Source organism: Hippopotamus amphibius, chromosome 15 (assembly GCF_030028045.1).
Source record: "Hippopotamus amphibius kiboko isolate mHipAmp2 chromosome 15, mHipAmp2.hap2, whole genome shotgun sequence".
In the NCBI taxonomy this organism is placed as follows: domain Eukaryota; kingdom Metazoa; phylum Chordata; class Mammalia; order Artiodactyla; family Hippopotamidae; genus Hippopotamus; species Hippopotamus amphibius.
The window spans coordinates 5,569,277-5,591,451 of NC_080200.1; the positions used below are offsets into that span (position 1 = coordinate 5,569,277).

The window sequence follows — 22,175 nt, forward strand, 5'->3', positions numbered from 1 at the left end:
CTGACCCTGAGAAATTAGAGACGTGGAAGGTTTCTAGCCAGAAAACTGGAGGGCATCTTTGCAAGCGCGACCCCAAACCAACCACACTCCTGCAGCCGGAACACTGCCGCTCGGGGAAACGTCTCAATTGCTGCCTTCACCTTCAAAGTCTGCCCCTGGAGGAAGGATTTCTTTCCTACCGATCCTCCTTCAGCTAGAGAAGTGACAGCAGTGAGTTGGATGGGCTACATGTCCCGGAGCCAGAGCTTCGGTGGCCCTGCTTACAGGGACGAATTGGAAGTGGAGCGGCTCCTGAGGCGGCGGTGGCAAGGGGAGCGGGATCGCCGGCAAAAGGGGTACCTGCGCCAAGGGGAACGCGACCTCCTCCTCATGCATGAGGATGACCTGCGCCACGCGGGAGGCGGTGGCGGCCTTCTCCTGGGAGGGCTGAATCGCCTGGGGGGGGGGGGGTGGCCGAGGCCAGGGGGCCAGCACAGCGCTGGCAGTGATCTCCTGGCCATCGATGCGTCCTCCGTCCATGTGCTTCAGCGCCTTCTCAGCCTCATCTGCCTTCTCAAACTGCATGTAAGCATAGCCTTTAGACAGACGCGGGTGCATCCTTTCCACAGGCATGTCGATCATTCTGATTTTCCCGTAGGTGGAGAATATCTCCTGGATGTGATCCTTGGTCACATTCCTGGTGAGCCTCCCAATGAGCAGTTTGGAGGGTTTAGGGGAAGGGCTCCTCCTTTTCCTTTCCTTCTTAACTCTTTTGGGTGGTTTGGATTTGGGGCGGGAACACCGCCTGTGGTCATGTCTGCGCCGCCCAGAAGGACTCGGAGAGGCAGAGGAGCTCCTGGAGCTGGAGCGGCCGGAGTGGCTGGAACTTCCTGAGCAGCTCGAGGCTGAAGACGAGCTGGAGTCGCTGCTGAAGCCAGAGCTGGACAGAGACCTGGACCGAGACCTGGTGCTGCTGCTACCACTGGAAGCGCTGCGCCTCTTTCGAGTTTTATCCCTGCCATGATCCTGCTCACTTGACTCCTCGGTGGCCGCTTTATCTTCAGAGCGATGCTTGGACTTCTCATCCGAGTGGTCTTGGCGTTTGGTAGGAGAAGGAGCCATCTCCCCGCCGCCGCGACCTCCTCCTGCTCTTCTCAGACTCCCTAGAGAAAAGGGCTAATAGACTAAAGAATGTTTACAACCGTGTTAGTTTCCAGAAAGTGCTGTGATAATCAATAAGGACCACACAGAGACAGAGAGAGAAAGAAGGAGATATGGAGGAAGGGAAGTAAGAAGAAAGAAAAAAAAAGACAATTATTGATGATGGAGATATTGGGGAAAGACAAACTGATGACATATATGAAGCAGAGAACTCAATTTTTAAATTGAAAGAAAAAAAGACCAAGCACATTGTGGGTAAAAAATTTTTCGGAGAGAACACTTTAAACGGAACATGGCCAAACGCTACTCTACTTCATAGTGATTTTATTTTTTTAAAAAATCTGGCTTATTTTCCCAAGAAAACTTCATACACAAAACTATACAAAATCTTGAATATTTTTTAACACTAACGCCAAAGACATAACTTTCAGTAAGGTCACTTCTTGTTTCAAGCGCTACTGTTGCTAACTGAGATTTTACAAAAGACAAAAGTATATAGATGAACAGTCTCTTGCCATCAATATGGACTGCACACTCACCAGAAGGGGCCTGCTTGGAAAACAGGTCTATGAGGGATCCCCTGTCTTCTAAGAGCTGTCTTCGGACCCACTCCTGAGATGCAGACAGCCTGTGGCTTGCTGGAAAGTGCAGTGACTTCTGCCTCTGACTCCCCTTTTATAGAGGAAGAGTGGACAACCCAATCCAGAGGACACACGCTATCTCAGGTCAGAGGGATTGGAGAGATTCCTGAATCTTTATCCGCAAACACAAGAATCTGAGGCTACTGACACAGTCAGATACTGTTGTAGATGAAACAATTCAATACATTTGTGTCTGAGGGTGGTATTTGCAGTCTCCACCAACATTGTAATGTTTTCTTTCAGTCACTTGGGATGCATTCTACAAAAATAAGAATGGAAGTTGCTTTCTGTGTTTCACAGTAGCTCTAAAGCTAGGGCTAGGGCTACAGGTCTGCTTTACAACTCACAACATGCCTTAGCAATCAAGTATATCTTCCTTTCCTGAGAGAATCCTGTACCTGAAATTTCTTTACTGTATACCTTGTAACAAACACCTATCTACCTAATGCACCAGAGCAGGTGCAGAGATCGATTTTGTGAATCCATCAGATTATTTAAGAATGCTACCTTACGGTGAAGAAAAGATTGTATAAAAATGTCTTTTTAAAGGTTATACTCATTTATAGTTATTATAAAATACTAGCTATATTCCCTATGTGGTACAATATACCCTTGTCACTTACTTTATACATAATAGTTTGTATCTCCTAATTCTGCACCCCTATATTGTCCCTCCCCCTTCCCCCTCTCCACTGGCAACCATTAGTTGTCTAGGCAACCAATTACCTAGGTAATTGTATAATAGAACTGAGCCACTACTTTACATAAAGCTACATTTGAGTTGTGAAATCCCAGCTTCTAAACAAGGAAAAAAATGTGGCTTTCTTTGGTCTGTGTGAAAAGGTTTGTTCCTGCATTAGCTAGAATGGTGTTTGTCACAAGGTATAGTAAAGAAATTTCAGGCATAGGGTTCTCTCAGGAAAGGAAGATATACATGGTTGCTAAGGCATGTGGTGAGTTGTCAACCAGACCTGTAGCCCTCTCCCTGGTACAGCTATTTTGAAGTTGAGGAAAGCAACTTCCATTCTCATTTTTGTAGAATGTATCCCAACTGAGTGAAAGAAAACATTATAATGTTGGTAGAGACTGCAGATACCACCCTCAGACACAAACTGTGTTGAATTTTTTCATTTACAACAGTATCTGATTGGGTCCATAGCCTCAAATTCCTGTGCTTGTGTTTAGAGTTTGGAATCCCTCCAATCCCTTTGATCTGAGACAGGATGTGTCCCCTGAATTGGGTTATCCCCTGATTGGGTTGTCCACTCTTCTTCTATAAAAGGGGAGTCAGAGGCAGAAGTCACTGCACTTTCCAACAAGCCAAGGCTGTCTGCATCTCAGGAGTGGGTCCGAGGACAGCCCTTGGCAGGTGGGGGAACCTGTATTGGCCAGTTTTCCAAGCCGGCCTCTTCTGGTGAGTGTGCAATTCGTATTGATGGCAGGAGAGTTCTTTTATATACTTCAGTCTTTTGTAAAATCTCATTTTAAGTTTTAAGTAGCACTTAAAACAAGAAGTGACCTTACTGAAAGTTATGTCTTTGGTGTTAGTGTTAAGAAATATTCAAGGTTTTGTATATTTTTGTGTATGGAGCTTTCTTGGGATACAAGCCAGGTTTTTTTAAAAAACAAATCACTGCGAAGTAGAAGTAGCTCTTGTCCGGGCTCTGTTTAAATAGTTCTCTCTGAAGTTTTTTTTTTACCCATTAAGGTGCTTGGTCCTTTTTTTCTTTCAATTTAAAAATTCAATTATCTGCTTAATATATGTCATCAGTTTGCTCTTCCCCAATCTCTTCAGCATCAATAATTGTAGTTAATGCCTTCTCCCTTCTTTCTTTTCCTCCATATCCCCTTCTTTCTCTATCTCTGTGTTGCCTGTATTGATTATCAAAGCACTAATTTTACCTAACACTACAGTAGACATGCTTTAGTCTATTAACCCTTTTCTCTCCTCAAGATTCAAATAAACTGGGCAATGACTTTGTTCAGTAAAATTCTGAATCAAAAGAGTTTTAGTCCACAGTGTGGCATATAATAGGTGCTCTGTAAATGGTAGGATCAAGTAATTTTGCCTCCAAACTGTGACATCTTGAGTGGTGAAAAGGGGAGTGTTAATATTTATGGCAGGACAATTGAAATGAAATGATACTTTTAGTTTCTCCCTCTAAAAATATCTTCTGCAGGCAGAAGTGATAGATTTAAAAGAAAGGGTGAACTGATTAGATCTACATTTTAACCAGATTATTGTGATTAGAGTTTTAAATGGATTAAGAGAGAAAAGATGTGAAATCATAGTACCAATTGATTGCAGTCTACGACCCAAGAGGTGATATCATTGTATAACTGAAGTTAAATGGATTTATGAGAAAAATATACAAGGTATTTTTTATAGTTTGAATAGCTTCTTTCAACAAAATATATCTGAGCCCCTTCTAAGGGTAAAGTAACTGAGTATGTCAGCGTAAACCATTAAAGTTCTCATACATCTTCCCTTCACTGGGTATCCAACTGAGTGAGAAAATCAACAGAAAATAAAGAGCCGATAATACACATACAATTCAGAATGGTGAAAAATTAAAAGAGAAAATGCAATATTAATTTTGATGACTAGATCAGGAAAGGTCATTCTGTTCAAATGATGTTTTGCAGGAGAATTGAAAGTTGCTCAGGATTGATTCTACAGCCACAGCATCTACAGAGTTAGTAGCAGCATCACCACGTCCCCGTGGAGGTGCTCCTAGAGGAGTTTTCCTGGAGCAACAGAGGTTCTTATTGCAGGACCCAGGCAAGTCCGGTGTGCATCCATCCCTGAGATCTCTCCCATCTACCCCAGCTATGGGAAATCCAGCTGAAGCAACCAAGTCCGCAGTGGAGAAAACTTGGAAATCTTTTCCTCTGAAGAGGGAAAAGAGAGATGATGAACAAATCCATAAACTCTTTATTGGTGGCTTGAGGTTGGAAACCACAGAAGTACGTCTGAGGAACTACTACCAGCAATGGGGAAAACTTACAGACTGTGTGGTCCTGAGGGATCCTGCCAGCCGAAGATCAAGAGGTTTCGGTTTTGTCACCCTTTCATCTGTGGCTGAGGTGGACTCTGCCATGGCTGCCAGACCTCATTCCATTGATGGCAGAGTGGTTGAGCCCAAATGTGCTGCTGTCCCAAGAGAGGAATCTGGACAGCAGAGAGCTCTCTGGACTCTGAAGAAGCTGTTTGTTGGTGACATTCAGGAGGATACCGAGGAACATCATCTTAGAGATTACTTTGAGAAATATGGAAAAATCAACACCATTGAGATCATTGCTTGTAAGCTGTCTGGCAAGAAAAGAAGCTTTGGATTTGTTACTTTTGATGACCAAGATTCTGTGGACAGGATTGTGTGGCAGAAATACCATGCCATCAATGGTCATCAGGCAGAAGTCGGAAAGGCTTTGTCAACATGGGAAATACAAGAAGTCCAATGTTCTAGAAGTGGAATAGGAGGCCAGTTTGGTTTTGGAGATTGCTCTGGTGGTGGTGGCAATTTTGGACCAGGGCCAGGACAAGGAAGTAACTTTCAGGGAGGATCTTCTGGAGATGGAAGTGGTCCTGGATTTAAGGATGGCTATCCTGGGTATGGAGGAGGACCTGGGAGTGGCAATTTTGGAGGTGGCCCAGGTTATGGAGGAGGCAGGGGAGGAGGATGTGGTGGTAGAGGTCCTAGATATCGCATCCAGGATGGGGGCTCCAGGGATGCTACTGGCAACAATGGAAGAGGAAATTATGGAAGTGGAAATGAGAATTACAAGCAGCAACGTTCTAACTGTGGTCCAATGAAGAATGGACAGTTTGGTAGCAGGAACAGGGGGTCCCCATATGGTGGAGGAAACCATGGTCCAGGAGGCAGTGGAAGAAGTGGGGGTTATGGAGGCAGAAGGAGATATTGAGCTTGTATTTGCCATGGGCTTGACTGTCTAAATAGCAGAGGATGAGAGCCCAGAGGTAAGAGAACAGCTTCAGGTTATGGAACTCTTATCTCAGTCATGCATAAATATGCAGGCATGTGGCAGAAGACATGAGAGCAGGAGCAGAGAGCTATTTTGTGAATAGACTGGATTATAAAAGGACATTACCTTCTTGTGGCGGAAAGGCTGTATACAAAATGCCTTTGATGGAATGACTGTGTTTGAGCCACTAAGAAGTAAAGCAATGGGGCTGGAACTGCTGGCACCACCATTGAACACCGCGGCCTCCACAGCTCATCCTGTGCCTTGGCGTGCTTTTAGAGGTAGATTTTCAGGATTCATCAAATCTGTGTAGGTATAAGCGCCAAAGAATTGAAAGCAGGAATTCAAACAGATTCTTGCACACCAGTGTTCACAGCAGCATTGATCACAAAAGCCATTGATAATGAATGGATAAACAACGGGATATATACATGCAATGGAATATTATTCAACCTTAAAAAGGAATGCAATTCTAATAGGTTTTGTAACATGGTTGAATCTTGAAAACATTTTGCTAAGTGACATAAGCCAGACATAAAAAGATAAATATTGTACGATTCCGTTTATGTGAGATACCTAGAACAGGCAAATTCATAGAGATGGAAAGTAGAAGAGAGGATTCCAGGGGCTAGGCAGAGAAAGGAATGGGAAGTTGTTGTTTAATGGTTAGAGGGCTTCTGTTTGGATGGTGAAAAGAAGTTCTGGAAAGAAATGGTTGTACTGATTGCACAACACTGTGAATGTACTTAATGCCACAGAACTGTACACTTAAAAGTGGTTAAAATGGTGATTTTGTTATATGTATATACAATATAAAAATATATAACATGAATGTTGTATATTATATATATGCAATAAGAATACAATAAAGTTAAAAAATGCCTTTGAGACAGTTTCTTAGTTTCTTATTTTTTTTCTTTAGTGGTCTTTGTAAGAGTGTAGAAGTATTCCTTGTGTGATAACATTAAATTGGTAAGTTTCCGATGATATGTGAAAATTTTTCAAGATTTTTCTCAGGTTTTGAAAAGCTATTAGCCAGGAATATGGTGTAATGAGACATAACATAATTTTTGAAATTTTAGAGTGTAGAGTTATGAAGCAGTTGTACATTTACAATTTACTAATATAGTTATAAGAACAAAGCAGTTGTAGTTTGTCCTCTTTCATTTATAATGTTTGGCGTATTTAATTTTTATCTTTTTAACAGTTTTTTCTAGTTTCATGAGCTATCATTGACAGAAAGTACTATATATATTTTAAACTTTTTATTTTATATTGTAGTATAGCCCATTAACAATGTTGTGGTAGTTTCAGGTGTACAGCAAATGGACTCAGCCTTTCATATACACATATCCATTCTCCCCACAAACTCCCCTCCCATCCAGGCTGCCACGTAACATTGAGCAGAGTTCCCTGTGCTATACAGTAGGTCCTTGTTTGTTATCCATTTAGTACTATATACTTTTAAAGTGTAAAGCATAGTGATACGACATCTATATCATTAAATGATTATCACAATAACTTTAACACACATCATCTCAAACAGTTAAGAAAAAAGAAAAAGAAAAAATGTTTTGTGTGTGTGTGTGTGATGAGAATTCTTAGGGTTGACTCTCTGAACATCTTTCATAGATATCATGCAACAGTGTTAACTTTACTGAACACAAGTCCATGTGCCCAACACACGGTGAGGCCAAACAATACCAAAACGTTGGAGTTTGGAACAAAGAAAGGTTTATTGCAGGGACATGCAAGGAGACGGGCGGCTCATGCCTAAAAACACCTAGTCTCCCTGAAAGCTTTCAAGAAGCGCTTTTCCTGGAAAGGCGAGGGAGGGGTTGATTGTTGCAAACTTCTTGGTGTCAGATCTTGAGGTCAGAATCACAGTCAGATAACAATGTTCCCATAAATCTCCACCAAGCAAATGTTATTCTCTGTTCTGACAAGAAAGGGAAAGGTCTCAAGGCACAGCTCCCATCCTCTGAGGTCCAGCTCCTGGCTAAAAGGAGGAGGTCTGAGTGGGAACCTGTTACCCTGCCTGGGGGTGTTCACCCAAGACCCAGTCTGAGTCCTCCTGCCAGTGCCAAGGCTGGACTGAAGAGGCAGATCTCAGCTGGCAGTGCCCTCAGGGCCAGGTCTCCAGACCCCACCCAGCCATCATCACTGAGAGAGCCAGGCACCCAGGACCCAACTTGCCCTCAGGCTCCTCAAGCCACCCAAACAGTATGGGCCAGGTCCCTCGGACCGAGATGCATGCAGACTGCCACTGCCCTTAGGTCATAGAAGTGGGGCTGGGGGAGAGGTTCACCAGCACCTCAAGGCCTGGGCCCAGCCAGTGGGTGATCTTGGTGAGGGCCTTGGAGCCCTGCAGGACATGGCCCCCAGCCTGTTCCCCAGGCTGTGCCCAGCTGACCCGCTGGCTGGAGTCTGCAAGGCCCCCAGGAGAAGGCTGAGATTCACCTCTTACCTCACTCTCCCCAGAGGACAACCACCCACCCTACCACTGGCCAAACAGTCCCTCTAACCTCCCCTCTATCGGTCTCACTGGAATAATCATATTTTGCCTGCTGTAAACAGTGCTGCTGTGACCACTGAGGTACCTGTACCTTTTCAAATTAGTATTTCAGTTTTTTTTTCTGAATAAATAATCAGAAGTGAAATTGTTGAATCGCATGACAGTTTTGTTTATATTTTTTATTGAGGAAACTCTGTAATGTTTTTCACATGGACCATACTAATTTACAGTCCACATCAAGAGTGTATGAGGGTTCCGTTTTCTCCACATCCTCACCAACACTTCTTATTTGTTAGCTTTTTGCCAATAGCCATATTGGCTGATGGAAGTGAGTATCTTATTGTGGTTTTGATTAGCATTTCTCTGATGATCAGTGATGTGGAGACTCTTTTTTTGTACTTGTGGACCATTTGCACGTCTTCTTTGGAAAAAATATCTATTTAGGTCCTCTGCCCATTTTCCATCGAGTTGCATTTTTTTTATTGTTGAGTTGTATGAGTTTTATGTGTATTGGTGGGTGATAACTCCTTACAGGATACATTGTTTACAAATACCTTATCCCATTCATTAGGCTGCCTTTTAAATTTGCTGATCATTTTCTTTGCTGTACAAAAGATTTTTAGTTTTGCAGTTCCATTCATTAAGTTTTGCTTTTGTTATCATGAGCATAATGTATCTTTCCAATAATTTGTGTCACCTTAAATTTCTCTCATTAATATCTTAGAATTTTCAGAGTACAAGCCTTTGGCCTCCTTGGTTAAATTTACTCTTAGGAATTTTATTCTTTTGATATTGTAAATGGGATCATTTTCTGCCTTCTCTTTCTGAGAGAAAAGTTACAGATTTCTGGACGTCGCTACTGGCACAGTGGTTAAGAATCCACCTGCCAATGCAGGGACATGGGTTTGAACCCTGGTCTGGGAAGATCTCACATGCCTTGGAGCAACTAAGCCCATGTGCCACAACTACTGGCCCTCGTGCCACAACTACTGAAGCCCACATGCCTAGAGCCTGTGGTCCACAAGAGACGCCACTGCAATAAGAAGCCCGTGTACTGCAATTAAGAGTAGCCCCCATTCACCACAACTAGGGAAAGCCTGCAAGCAACAACAAAGACCCAAACACAGCAAATAAATAAATAAATAAATAAATAACTTTATTTATTAATAAAGAAAGAAAAGTTACAGATTTCTGAATATTAATCTTGAATCCTGTATCTTTCTGCATTCATTTCTTAGTTCTTTTGGTGGTGACTTTAGGGTTTTCTCTATGTACTATCATGTCATCTTCAGACAATGACAGTTTTCCTCTCTTTCCAATTTGGATGACTTTTATTTCTTTTTCTTGTACGAGTGTTATGGGTGGAACTTCCAATAGTAAGTTAAATAAAAATAGTGAAAGTGGGCATCCTTGTCTTGTTCCTGATTTTAGAGGAAAATCTTCCAATTTTTTGCATTTGAGTATAGTGTTAGCTGTGGGTTTATCATAAATGACCTTTATTATGTTGAGATATGTTCCTTCTATGCCAACTTTCTTGATGGTTTCCATCAGGAATGGGTGTTAAATTTTGTCAAATGCTTTTCCTGCATCTATTGAGATGGTCATGTGATTTTTATCCTTTGTTTTGTTAATGTGGTGAATCACATTAATTGATTTGTGAATGTGGCACTCTCCTTGCATCTTCAGAATAAATTCCACTTCATAATGGTGTAATCCTCTTAATGTATTGTTGAATTTGGTTTAGAATCTCTCAACTCTCACTGAGGTGAGACAGGATGTCTCCTCTGGATTATTCACTGATTGGGTTATTCACTCCCTCCATAAAAGGGATCAGAAGCAGAAGTCACTGCATTTTCCAGCAAACCACAGGCTGTCTGCCTCTCAGCAGTGGTTCAGAGGACAAATTCTGGAAGATGGGGGAACGTGCATGGACCAGTGTTCCAAGCCAGCCTCTTCTGGTGAGTGTGGAATCCACATTGATGGCAAGAGTGTCCATTTGTATCCTTGTTCCTTCTGAAAAATCTCTTTAACATAGCAGACTACAGCTCTGAAAAGAAGAGGATGTCTTCTTGAAGGTTATTCCCTAGGTGTTAATGTCCGTTAAGAAATACTCGAGAGTCTGTATATTTTCGTATAAGAAGCTTTCTTAGAATAACAGACAAAATGTGTGTTTTTTTTTTTTTTGGTTACTTTTTTTTTTTTATTTTTTATTTTTTGGGGGGTACACCAGTTTCAATCAACTGTTTTTATACACATATCCCCATATTCCCTCCCTTCCTTGACGCCCCCCCCCCTCGAGTCCCCCCCACCCTCCCTGCCCCAGTCCTCTAAGGCATCTTCCATCCTCGAGTTGGGCTCCCTTTGTTATACAACAACTTCCCACTGACTATTTTACAGTTGGTAGTATATACATGTCTGTGCTACTCTCTTGCTTCTTCTCAGTTTCCCCTTCACCCCCCGCCCCCTCCCATACCTCGAGTTCTCCAGTCCATTCTCTGTATCTGCTTCCTTGTTCTTGTCACTGAGTTCATCAGTACCATTTTTAGATTCCGTATATGTGAGTTAGCATACAATATTTGTCCTTCTCTTTCTGACTTACTTCACTATGTATGACAGATTGTAGTTCTATCCACCTCATTACATATAGCTCCATCTCATCCCTTTTTATAGCTGAGTAATATTCCATTGTATATATATGCCACATCTTCTGTATCCATTTCCTTTTGGACCAAATCACTAGGAAGTGGAAGTAGTTGGTATTTGGTCCTAGAGTGTTTATATTGTTCTCCTCTCTGGAAAATTGCTTACCCTTCATGCTTTTGGACTTTTTGTTCTTCCTTTCTAAAAAAATGCAATTGTCTACTCAAATAGGTCCTACTTCCTGAATCTCTTCATCGTGCATCACAGCAGTTAATTCCTTTCTCCCTTCAGATGTCTCTTCCTCCATCCCTTCAGCTTTCCCTCTGTGTCTCTGAGTTGGTCATCAAGTAACTTTCCCACCAAACTGGGACATCTTGAGTAGTAAAAGGGGGTAGTATTAATAATTATGGCATGACCAAAAGAAGGAAATGAGACTCGTTTCCCTTAAAAGAAATCTTCTGAGGACTGAAATGAGAGATGTAAAAGGAACGTGCACTTAATAGCTTTACAGTCTAAATAGATTATTGTGAGTACAGTGAGTCCCCTACCTAATGCAAACTTTCAAAGATGAGAACATGCATTCACATGTTTAGTCATGTAAGTTAGTTCACATGTCTGGCATATATTCCCAAGTGCATACATCCTCTACAAGTGGCTGTACTTTTGTGTACTTTACAGTACTATATGAAATATGGAAGTACAGTATCTTTATTTCTGGCATGTTCAATGGAGGCCAGCCCCTGTATTCCAGCTGTTGTATTGTAGTTTTCAAAATACTGCACTGTATTTTACTATTTGAAAATATTAAAAGTATTTTCTTTATTTTTTGTTTGTTTTTGCATATTATTTTATGAAAATTATGATAAACCTATTACACTACAGTACTATACAGCTTATTGTGTTAGTTGGGTATCAAAGCTACCTTTGTTGGACTTAGGAACAAATTATACTTACAAACAGTGTTCTCAGAACAGAAATCTCAGATGGAGAGGATTTACTATAGAGTCTTATAATGGATTACAGACATAAAGGTTTTAAAATCTTAGTGACAATTTATTGCAATCTACCACAAAAGAGATTACATTATTGTATAATTGTAGTTGGGTGAGTTTATTTGAAAAATTTAGAAAATTCTTTTTGTTTCTGGAGTTTCTTTCAAAAAAGATATCTGAGCACCTTCAAAGGGCAAAGAAATAAATGTAAAACATTAAAGTCTCCATTATTCATCTCTTCATTGAGTATCCAACTTAGTGAGAAAAAGTATACTAAAAAATAGGCAATAGGACACGTACAATTAAAAAATGAAAAAAATTAACACCGAGTAAGGTCACTCTGTGAAAGTGACATTTTGAGGAAGCCTGAAGAATTCTCAAGAATTTTTCAAAAGTTGAAAATTTTAGCTGTGTTCTGGAAGGAAAATGGAGGATTAATTGATAGGAGTGTAGAGTGGCAGAGTGCCCAGAACAACACTCAGGGGCAGATGGTGTATTAGTGCCAACAAGTGAGTTTAGGGAATGCTGAGATAAGAGAGCTTTATTTGGAAAACTAACTTGTTCAACTTGGCACCTCGTCACTGTATGTTGAATCAAGAATATTATCACTGATGTGGTAGGTGAGCAGATGGATATTTGGGTCTTAAGGTTGAAGACAGATCGGTCAATCAGTGAGCATTTCTAGTTCATTAATGGTATTTGAAGGCAAGGAAATGGATGGGATTGCCTAGAAGAAGGTGCAGACATAGAACAGATGTGAGAGCAGGACTGACTTCTAAGAAACACCAATCATTATGTGAAGTGATATAGTAAAGAGAGAAGGAGCAGGAGGGGAGGAAGGGAGTCAGGGAGTAAAAACAGCTAAGTACGGTGGTTAAAAAGGGGACTTGGTGATAAGAGCGTGGTTTTTCTAAGTAATCATGAAAAGGAGAATACTTGAGTGAAGATGGGACTTGGGTGTGAAAGTGAAAGTATAATGTCTTGGGATTCAAAGGCCCCTGTGACGTCTTTGCCCAACTGAGGGTGGACTTGGGGGTACCAGTGACAGGGGTCCTAAAAGGAGGACGGTGGATGGGAAAGTCTGGAACTGGTACTGGGTAATGACCTGGAGCTTTCTGTCCTTGACTGCCATCTGCTTGATGTCGCAGGTTTCTGTTCTCAATGGGTGGTGCCTGCACTAGCAGCAGCAGCATCAGTTGTGATGACTTAGAAATGCGATTTCCCTTCCCCACCCCAGACCCACTTGCACTGAGGTCCAGAAACCTGAGTTCTAACAACCCACTGAATGACTGTGATGCACAGTGTAATTTGAGACCTATTTCTCCAGAGAGAGACGAGGTGGTTATCCAAATGAGCGGAGAGCATTCTCCATGACAGGCAGTCCTTTCATTTCCTGTTTTATTCAAAGTTAAATTTCATTTTCTTTTCAAAGGGGAAGCTCAAAAGAAATGTGACCCCTCAGACGGTGGAGAAGAAAAGACGAGACCATTTAGCCAAAGCCAAGCAGAGACATAGTGACAGAACTGCACTCCCTATAAGGCTGGCCAACTGCATTTTCAAGAGGCCAGTGACAAAGATAACCTCCCATCCTGGCAATGTGGTCAGGAGCCGTCGATGCGAGGAGACTGCAGAAGCCCCAGCAAGTGTGTGCATTCAAACTGCAGGGGCTCCAGGCCTACAGCCCTGTAGGAGAGCCTTTCAGCACTTTGGCCAGCACAAGTATTTCAGGAGTAATTGCCCCCTGTGGTGAAAGCGAATCCCTGGGCTGTGCTGGTTTTGGGTCCCTGTGCACCAGCCCTAAAACTACCACTGCCCAGTCTTCAGATGGGGCAGAGATGATCCCAGGATTGGGTCTCTTCCTCCCACAGTCCCTCAGCAGACAACCAGTAACATATGCAGATATTAACAGACAGACTCAGAAAGTGAAAAAAGCAAGGGAGAGACTGGATATGGCCTTGAGGGCAGACAGGCTTGCCAGGGAGGCGGAGAGAGACAGGAGTCCTGAGCACTAGGTGAAAAATAGGAGAAGATTGTCCTGAAGAGGCCTAATGGCCTTGCCCTTGGGAAGTGGGTCCCGGGAGGACAGCCCTCTATTCTACTTGCCTCTTTGAATGTTAGCCCTGTTTCTTGATCTGGACAGAGATGCTTTGTTATGTTAACATTGCACTCTATTAAACTCTTTTGTTTGACAAATATGGGAAGAGGAAATGTCTTTGTGGGTGAGAGATTGGTTTTCATGTGACAAGAAAAAAGATTTTTGCTTGTCCTAGTGCACCTCAATTTCTGTTTACCATGATTTTTTTAATTGATTTTTATATTGACCTCTACAAAGGTAATCTAGGCTGAGGGATTCTTTAGTGTTTTATATATTTTCTTCAGTTACATAAACTCAATGAAGAAATGATACCTACTCTCAAGAGATTATATACATATATATACACATGTATATAATTTTATAGAAATGTGGTTGATTTATAATGTTGTGTTAATTTGTGATGTACAGCCAAAGGATTCAGCAAAGGGATACTTTTTTTCCATTATGGTTTTTTACCAGATATTGAATATATTTCCCCGTGCTATACAGTAGGACCTTGTTGTTTATTCTATGTATAATAGTTTGCATCCTCTAATCCCAGACTCCCAATCCAACCCTCCCGCATCCCACCCCCACCCCGTTTGGAAACCACAAGTCTATTCTCTGTGTCTGTGAGTCTGTTTCTCTTTCATAGATAAGTTCATTTGTATCATATTTTAAATTACACATATAAGTCACATCATATGGTATTTGTCTTTTTTAAAGAGATCATACTTTTAGTGTTAAATTAGCTTCATAAAAATCTTCTCTTAAGCTTTCTTTTACATCTAGTCTAACATGTTACATCCTTTTTTTTCCATTGTTGTGCTAAATGCTAAATCAGAGATAAGACATTTTTATGTAGTTCAGTTAGTACTTACGCTATATGTTATGTCCTTGTCTTTTGCCTTTAAATAATGTGGCTATTTTTAAAATTAGATTTGACCATTGATTATTAAGAAGGAACATGTTCTTTAAGACATTTGATGCTGAAGATGACGTGCCAGCAAGCTTATAGCCCTTGCCCTGAAATAGATCCTGAGTCACTGAAATTTGTTCACCTCACAGAGTAGGGCACATCATAATTTTGTAACTATTCAATAAACAATTTATTCAGTAAACAATTCATTTTACTCACAAACAATTTATTCAATTACACAAGCACTCTGAGAAACAGAGACTCCATTCTTGAAGAGTGAATGCACAGACTTGCCTGCTCCCAGACCCAGCACAGAAGCAGCAAAATGAAAACTAGCTGGTGTTCTGGAAAGCTGGCCTGGATGGCCCCGGCATGCACTCCATCCTGCACTGGGCTCCTGCATCAGCACCTCCTGCTCTGGTGCTGCTCCCTGCGAATGTAGCAGCTGTGATTTCCAACAAGCATATGTGGGCGCTTGGAGGGGACACATCTACCTTAAGTACCAGTCCTGCCTCTGGCCAGTGTGGAGACTGCCATGGCTGGCCTATGCCTGAGTGCATGCAATTGGGAAGGAGAGGAACCAGCTCAGTGGTGTGGTCCCAACTCCTCTGGTCCAGATCCAGGTACTCCCCAGGGGGAAAGTGGGATCAGCTCAGAAACACAGCCCCAAATCCTAGGGTTCTAGCTGTGTCCCCAACGAAGGCAGAGATGGCCATCACACCTGGGAGAAGCCCAGCTCCCTCAGGGCTTCTGCTCCAGCCCCAGGTGCCCTGATGCAGACACCATAAGGGGGATGATTTTATAGAGACTAGGGGAAGTCCCAGCTCACATCTGGGTCTGGGTCTAGCCCCTCCAAATCCAGCCCAGCATCCCACCAAGGCAGCGGCAGCCAGTGCACCTAGGGAGAAGATACAGTCCAAGCTCACTTCAGAACCACTTTCCCACCAACACAAATGTGTACACACATTTCTGTATGGAAATCCTCCCACACAAGGACACACCTTCAAGACCAGGATAGGTTACTGTCTCACCCAATTTCATAGAGATGAACAGAGAAAAGTAAACAAAATGAGAAGACTGAGGAGTGTGTTTCCAATGAAAGCACAAGATGAAACCTCAGGGAACAAAACTGCATGAAACAGCTTTCATTTTTATTTTCCTGACAAATGATCAAACCAATAGCACTAAGAATGCTAGTTCATCTTGGGAAAGAGTAGATGAACACAGTGAGGATATCAATATAAAAAAACTTGAAAATATAAAAAATAGCTAGTTAGAGCTGAAAGACACAATAACAGAAATGAAAAATACACTGGAAGGAGTAAACAGCAGTATAGATGATACAAAAAAACACATAAGTGATCTGGAAGATAGAATAATGAAAATCATCCCATCACAACAGCAAAAAGAAGAGCAAATCTTAAAAATAAGGATAGTTTAAGGGACCTCTGGAACAATATCAAGTGTACTCACATTCACATTTTAAGGGTCCCAGAAGGAGAGAAACAGATAAAGGGGTAGAAAAGGTATTTAATGAAAATATGGCTGATTGCCTCTCTAAGCTGAGAAAGGAAACAGATATTCCATCTCAGAAAGTACAGAGAGTCCCAAAGAAGATGAACCCTAAGGAATATTTTCAAAATACTCTTGGGTCATTGGGAAACCATGACTAGAGGAAAGAAAAGAAAATTGTACAATGTCTCTCAGGCAAATTGGAAAGGAAAAAGATGAATAAAAAACCCAAGTGTAGGATGCCATAAAGATGGTTACTAAAAACACAGTTTAAGCAAGAATATTAGGATTAATTGGCAGATTTAGTGAGAAGAATCCAAAGTGAAATTCAAAGTTGAAAAGTAGGGTGGCTGAGGGTTGTAGCTCAAACGAGTATAGAAATAAGTGACAGTTACTTATTCATTCAAGAAAGTAAATCATGTACTCTAGTCTAATATCTGACTGTAAGAATTATAGAGCTTTGTCTTCTAACCCTATTTATTTTAGGAAACACATGAGTTGAAAGTTAAGAAGGCTTATTGCTCCCAGAATGTGTTTTACCCCTTAACCTATGCAGAGTGTTCTTATCAGGTCTTATCAAAATAACATAGCATTTTGGAGCAAAGATACAGCTTAGTAGTCCAGCACCAGAAGCCAAGATGGAGAAGATCTCCACGGCCACCATGACCTTGCCCTTGGTGCTGTGGTAGACGGGGAGGAAGGTAACCCAGACACTGCAGAACATCAGCATGCTGAAGGTCAGGAACTTGGCTTCATTGAAGGTGTCAGGCAGATTCCTGGCCAGGAAACCCAAGGAGAAAGTCCCCAGGGCCAAGGAGCCCAGGTATCCCAGGACACAGTAGAAGGCAGTGACTGAGCCCTCATTGCACACAATGATGATGTGGCCATGTTCAGAGTGAGTATCTATGTCAATGAAGGGAGGGGAGGTTCCGAGCCAGATGCCACAGAGGGTCAGTTGGATAAAGGAGCAGATGGGAATGATAGAGTTAGGTGCCCCTGACACCAACCACCGTCTCATCCTTCTGTCTGGTGTAGTGACTTTGAAGGCTACAAACACAGTGATGGTTTTGGCCAAGACAGTGGAAACAGCCACAGTGAAAACAACTCCAAATGTTATTTGTCGAAGGATGCAGGTGACTGTGTTGGGACGGCCAATGAGGAGTAAAGAGCAGAGGAAACAGAAGGTGAGGGAGATGAGAAGGATGTAGCTAAGAGTGCGATTGTTGGCCTTGACAATGGCAGTGTCTCGGTGCTTCACAAAGACCCCCAGGACCACAGCCGTAAGGACAGAGAAGCACAGAGCTGTGCAGACCAGGGCTATCCCCAAGGTGTCCTCATATCCCAGAAAGGTCACGACTTTTGGAAGGCAGCGATCTCGGTTTCTGTTGGCGTACTGATGATCTGGGCACTTCACACACCAGTCCATATCTGGGGAGAAATGCAAATTGTCATCAGCCAAGTTCATTAATTCTCCTTTATTCACTGGCCCCCAAAGAAGGGCACTGGACAAGGATAGCCAAAGTTCCTCCTTTGTTGCTCTAAACATCACATGCATGAATCCTCTACAGGGAATGATTTCCAGTTAATACTGCCCATCTTTTCTTTTTGAGCCTATTTTGAAACACATTTTTTATAAAATTATTTTTAATTGAAGTATAGCTGGTTTACAAAATAGTTTATTGCAGGTGTGCCACAAAGTGATTCTTTTTTTGCAGATTATATCCCATTATAAGTTATTACAAGATATGGGTATGATTCCCTGTGCTATATAGTAAATCCTTTTTATGTATATTAGTTTGTGTCTATTAGACATACACTCCTAATTTGTCCCTCCATTTCTCTCTCTCCTTTTTGGAGACCATACATTTATTTTCTCTGTCTGTATGTGTATTTCTGTTTTGTATATAGGTTCAAATTTGTATATTTTTTAGATTCCATATTTAAGTGAGATCCTATAGTATTTGCCTTTCTCTGCCTGACCTACTTCCCTGAGCATAATATTCTCTAGGTCCATCCCTGTTCCTGAGAATGGCAATATTTAATTTTTATGGCTAATATTCCAATGGAATGTTAGCCATAAAAAGAGATACATATGAACAAGGGGTGCATGTATCTTTTCAAATTAGGGTTTTCATCTTTTCTAAATATATGCCCAGGAATGGGATTGCTTGATCATATGGTAGCTCTATTTTTACTTTTTTAAGGACCTATCATACTGCTTTCCATAGTGACTGCACCAATTTACATTCCCATCAACAGTATACGAGAGGTTGCTTTTCTCTGCTCTTCTCCTTCACTGTTAAGTAAACAAAGCTCTCATGCTGCTCAGTATTTACCTTGCATACTCATGAGAACATTTTTTCTCATAAGAAATTCAAGTTGCCCTCTATCTCACAAATTTGTGCCACTATAAGCCATGGCCTGGGGACATTCATCCAAGGAGCAAGCACTTGTTCGGAAACCACCGTGAGACAGATAATTTGCTAACTTCCAGAGAAACAGAGGTGACCACGTCACAGACCTCACTCTCAGGGAGTTTCTAAATGACACGCTTTCTGCCATCTAAAATGATCTCAAATACATTTCATAGTGATTTCATTTCCACTATGTCTGCTAAGAGTCTAGTCACTTCTCTCCTATGTTAGCACAACTCTATTCTGGCTCCTGCCCCAGTGCAGCAGCACCAGTGATATTTCTAAATATAAATATGATCATGATTACCCTCCACTAAAAATCCCACACTCTTAGAAAGACCAAAAAGGCCCCCTAAAACCTTGCTCTTGGAACTTCATTGGTGGCACAGTATTTAAGAATCTGCCTGCCAATGCAGGGGACATGCCGGGAAGATCCCACATGCTGCAGAGCAACTAAGCCGGTGTGCCACAACTACTGAGCCTGCACTCTACAGCCCACATGCTGCAACTACTAAAGCCCGCAAGCCCATGCTCCACAACAAGAGAAGCCACCACAATGAGAAGCCCACTCACTGCAATGAAGAGTAGCCCCTGCTCTCTGCAACTAGGGAAAGTCCACATGCACTAACGAAGACCCAGTGCAGCCAAAAATATAATTATAAATAAATAAATAAATAAATAAACTTTATTAAAAAATTAAAATAAAAAATAAAACTTTGGTCTTGCCTACTTTGACTATCTCTTCTCTAATTTTTAAGATTCCCAAATATTCATGCTGTTCGCCAACTGTTCCAATCCCACAGGTACTTTTAGAAATTATTTTCATTTATTTAATTCTTTAGTTTCTTTCAATGATATTTTGTAATTATAGCAGTATCAATTTCACACTTCATTAAATTCATTCCTAATTATTTTGCCATTTTCAGGCTATTGTAAAAAGGAATTTTTTTCTTTAGGTTTTTTTCTTTTTTTTCCTTTCCTTTTATTTTTTATTGGTCATTGCTCAAGTATGGATATTTAATAATTTGAAAAGATATATGTGCCCTAATATTCATAGCAGTACTATTCACAATAGCCAAGACATGGAAGCAACCTAAATGTCCACTGACAGATGAATGGATAAAAAATATGCAGTATATACATGCAATGGAATAGTACTCAGCCATAAAAAGGAATGAAATAATGCCATTTGCAGCAACATGGATGGACCTAGAGATTATCATATTAAGTGAAGTAAGCCACCCAGAGAAAGATAAATACCATATGATATCATTTGTATGTGTAATCTTAAAAAATGGTACAAATGAGCTTATTTACAAAACAGAAACAGACTCACAGACTTAGAAAACAAACTTACAGTTACCAAAGGGGAAAGGTCGGGGGAGGATAAATTAGGAGGTTGGGATTAACATATATACACTACTATATGTAAAAGAGATTATCGACAAGGACCTACTCTATAGCACAGGGAACTCTACTCAATACTCTGTAATAACATACAAGGGAAAAGAGTCTGAAAAAGAATAGATCTATCTATATGTATAACTGAATGACTTTGCTATACACCTGAAACTAACAAAACATTGTCAATCAACTATACTCCAACAGAAAATAAAAATTAAATTAAAAGGAACTCACTAATGAGTGAATTCAGGGAGATAGAGGATACAAGATCAATACACAAAAGTCAGTGAAACTTCCCATAGGTATTAATGCTTGTCTTTTCCTTCTGCTTAAGGCATCACTTATTCCTCTACGTATTCCTTTAATATTTCTTGCTTTTCACATGTAGAGCTGCAATCTGCCCGATAATGGTTCTTGTGGATGGTATGAGCTAGGGTTACAGTCATTGTTTTCTCCACACAGAGAGCCAATTTACCCCACGTTGTTTATTGAAGAGTCTTCCATTTTCACTCTATCCTAACACTTTCTTGTTGCAAATCAGAGGTCCATATATGAGTCTCCATAGGACTAGTTTATATGTAAATTTCCCTTTGATTCCCCTGGTTTTCTTGTTTATCCTTAGGGTAAAACGATACAGCGGTGATCTTATGATATTTGATATTGTGTAAAGTAAGTCCTCCCAGACCATTCTTTGTCTTCAAGGTTGTTGTAGCTATTCTGTTCTTTTATAATTTCTATATAAATTTTATAGGTTGTAATTTCCACAACAAAATATGTGGGTAATTTGTGTTTGTGTGTGTTTTGCTTTATCTTATTTTATTGAAGCATAGATGTACAATATGATATGTTCCAGGTGTACAATATAGTGATTCACAATTTTTAAATGTTATACTCCATTTATAGTTTTTACAAAATATTGGCTATATTCCCAGTGTTGTATAATATCTTCTTGTATCTTATTTTATACATAATAGTTTGTACCTCTTAATCCTCTACTCTTATAACGGCCTTCCTTGCTGCCCTCTCACCTCTGGTAACCACTAGTTTGTTCTCTATACATGTAGGTCTGTTTCTTTTCTGTTATATTCACTAGTTTGTTGTATTTTTTAGATTCCACATATAAGTGATATCATACAGTATTTGTCATTCTCATTTTGACTTATTTCACTTAGCAAAATACCATCCAAGTCCATCAGTGTTGCTGTAAATGGCAAATTTTCATTCTTTTTTATGGCTGAGTATTACATTGCATATATATATATGCATACACATATATACATACACATATATATATCTCAACAGGTGGGAATTTTGTCTGCAGTTGTACTGAATCAGTAAATCAAATTGGACAAAAATAACATCTACACGATATTGAGACTGTTCAGCTATGAACAGGGTAGGTTTATCCCTCCAATATTTGTGTCCTTTTATTTTTCTAAATGCTGTTTTACACATTTACAGACAGAAGTATTTCTAAGCTTTTATTAGATTTATTTCTAGGTGTTTCTTACGTTTAAGATGAGGCAAATGTCTTTTTTAAATTTCATATTTTGCATGTCCTGTGGCTGGTAGATAGAAATAAAAATCTGTCTATGAACCTTGTATTCAACCATCACTGAACTCATTTATTCACTCATCAATTTATTTGCATACTATACTTATACAATAATACCCTCTGAAAATAATGTCAGCTTTGTTTTTTCATTTCCAGTATTGTATTCCTTTTATTTCTTTTCCTGCCTTCTAGTGTCATGTCGAGTAGAATCACTAACATTAAACATTATCTCATCCTTGGTTTCAACAGTGAGCCAAAGTGTTTGACTTTAGTATTCTGTAAATACTCTTTATGGGATTAAGACAGTTCCCTTCTGTTCCTGGCTTGGTGAGAGTTGTTTCTGTTGTATTTTTGTTTTTCAATCATGAATGGGTGTTGAATTTTA

General features: G+C 40.6%; 2 protein-coding genes and 1 pseudogene across 2 annotated transcripts in view; 1 reads left to right on the forward strand and 2 right to left on the reverse strand.

Moving 5' to 3' along the window:
- Positions 1-260: 260 nt before the first annotated feature.
- Positions 261-1,101, reverse strand: LOC130837223 (RNA-binding protein with serine-rich domain 1-like; annotated as a pseudogene).
- A 3,512-nt stretch (positions 1,102-4,613) lies between these two features.
- Positions 4,614-5,705, forward strand: LOC130837224 (heterogeneous nuclear ribonucleoproteins A2/B1-like). Its single transcript, XM_057710040.1, has one exon. It carries the CDS (start codon positions 4,614-4,616, stop codon positions 5,703-5,705), a length of 1,092 nt encoding a protein of 363 aa, XP_057566023.1.
- Positions 5,706-16,922: 11,217 nt separating this feature from the next.
- The window catches only part of LOC130837226 (vomeronasal type-2 receptor 116-like), a 44,452-nt gene continuing 39,199 nt past the window's right edge, over positions 16,923-22,175 (reverse strand). Inside the window, 1 exon segment of the mRNA XM_057710041.1 lies at positions 16,923-17,845. Coding sequence (XP_057566024.1) covers positions 16,923-17,845 — 923 coding nt within the window.

What these genes read in the sequence shown, in the direction of transcription:
- LOC130837224 (XM_057710040.1), top strand. Translation starts at nt 4,614, where the DNA reads ATGGGAAATCCAGCTGAAGCAACCAAGTCCGCAGTGGAGAAAACTTGG.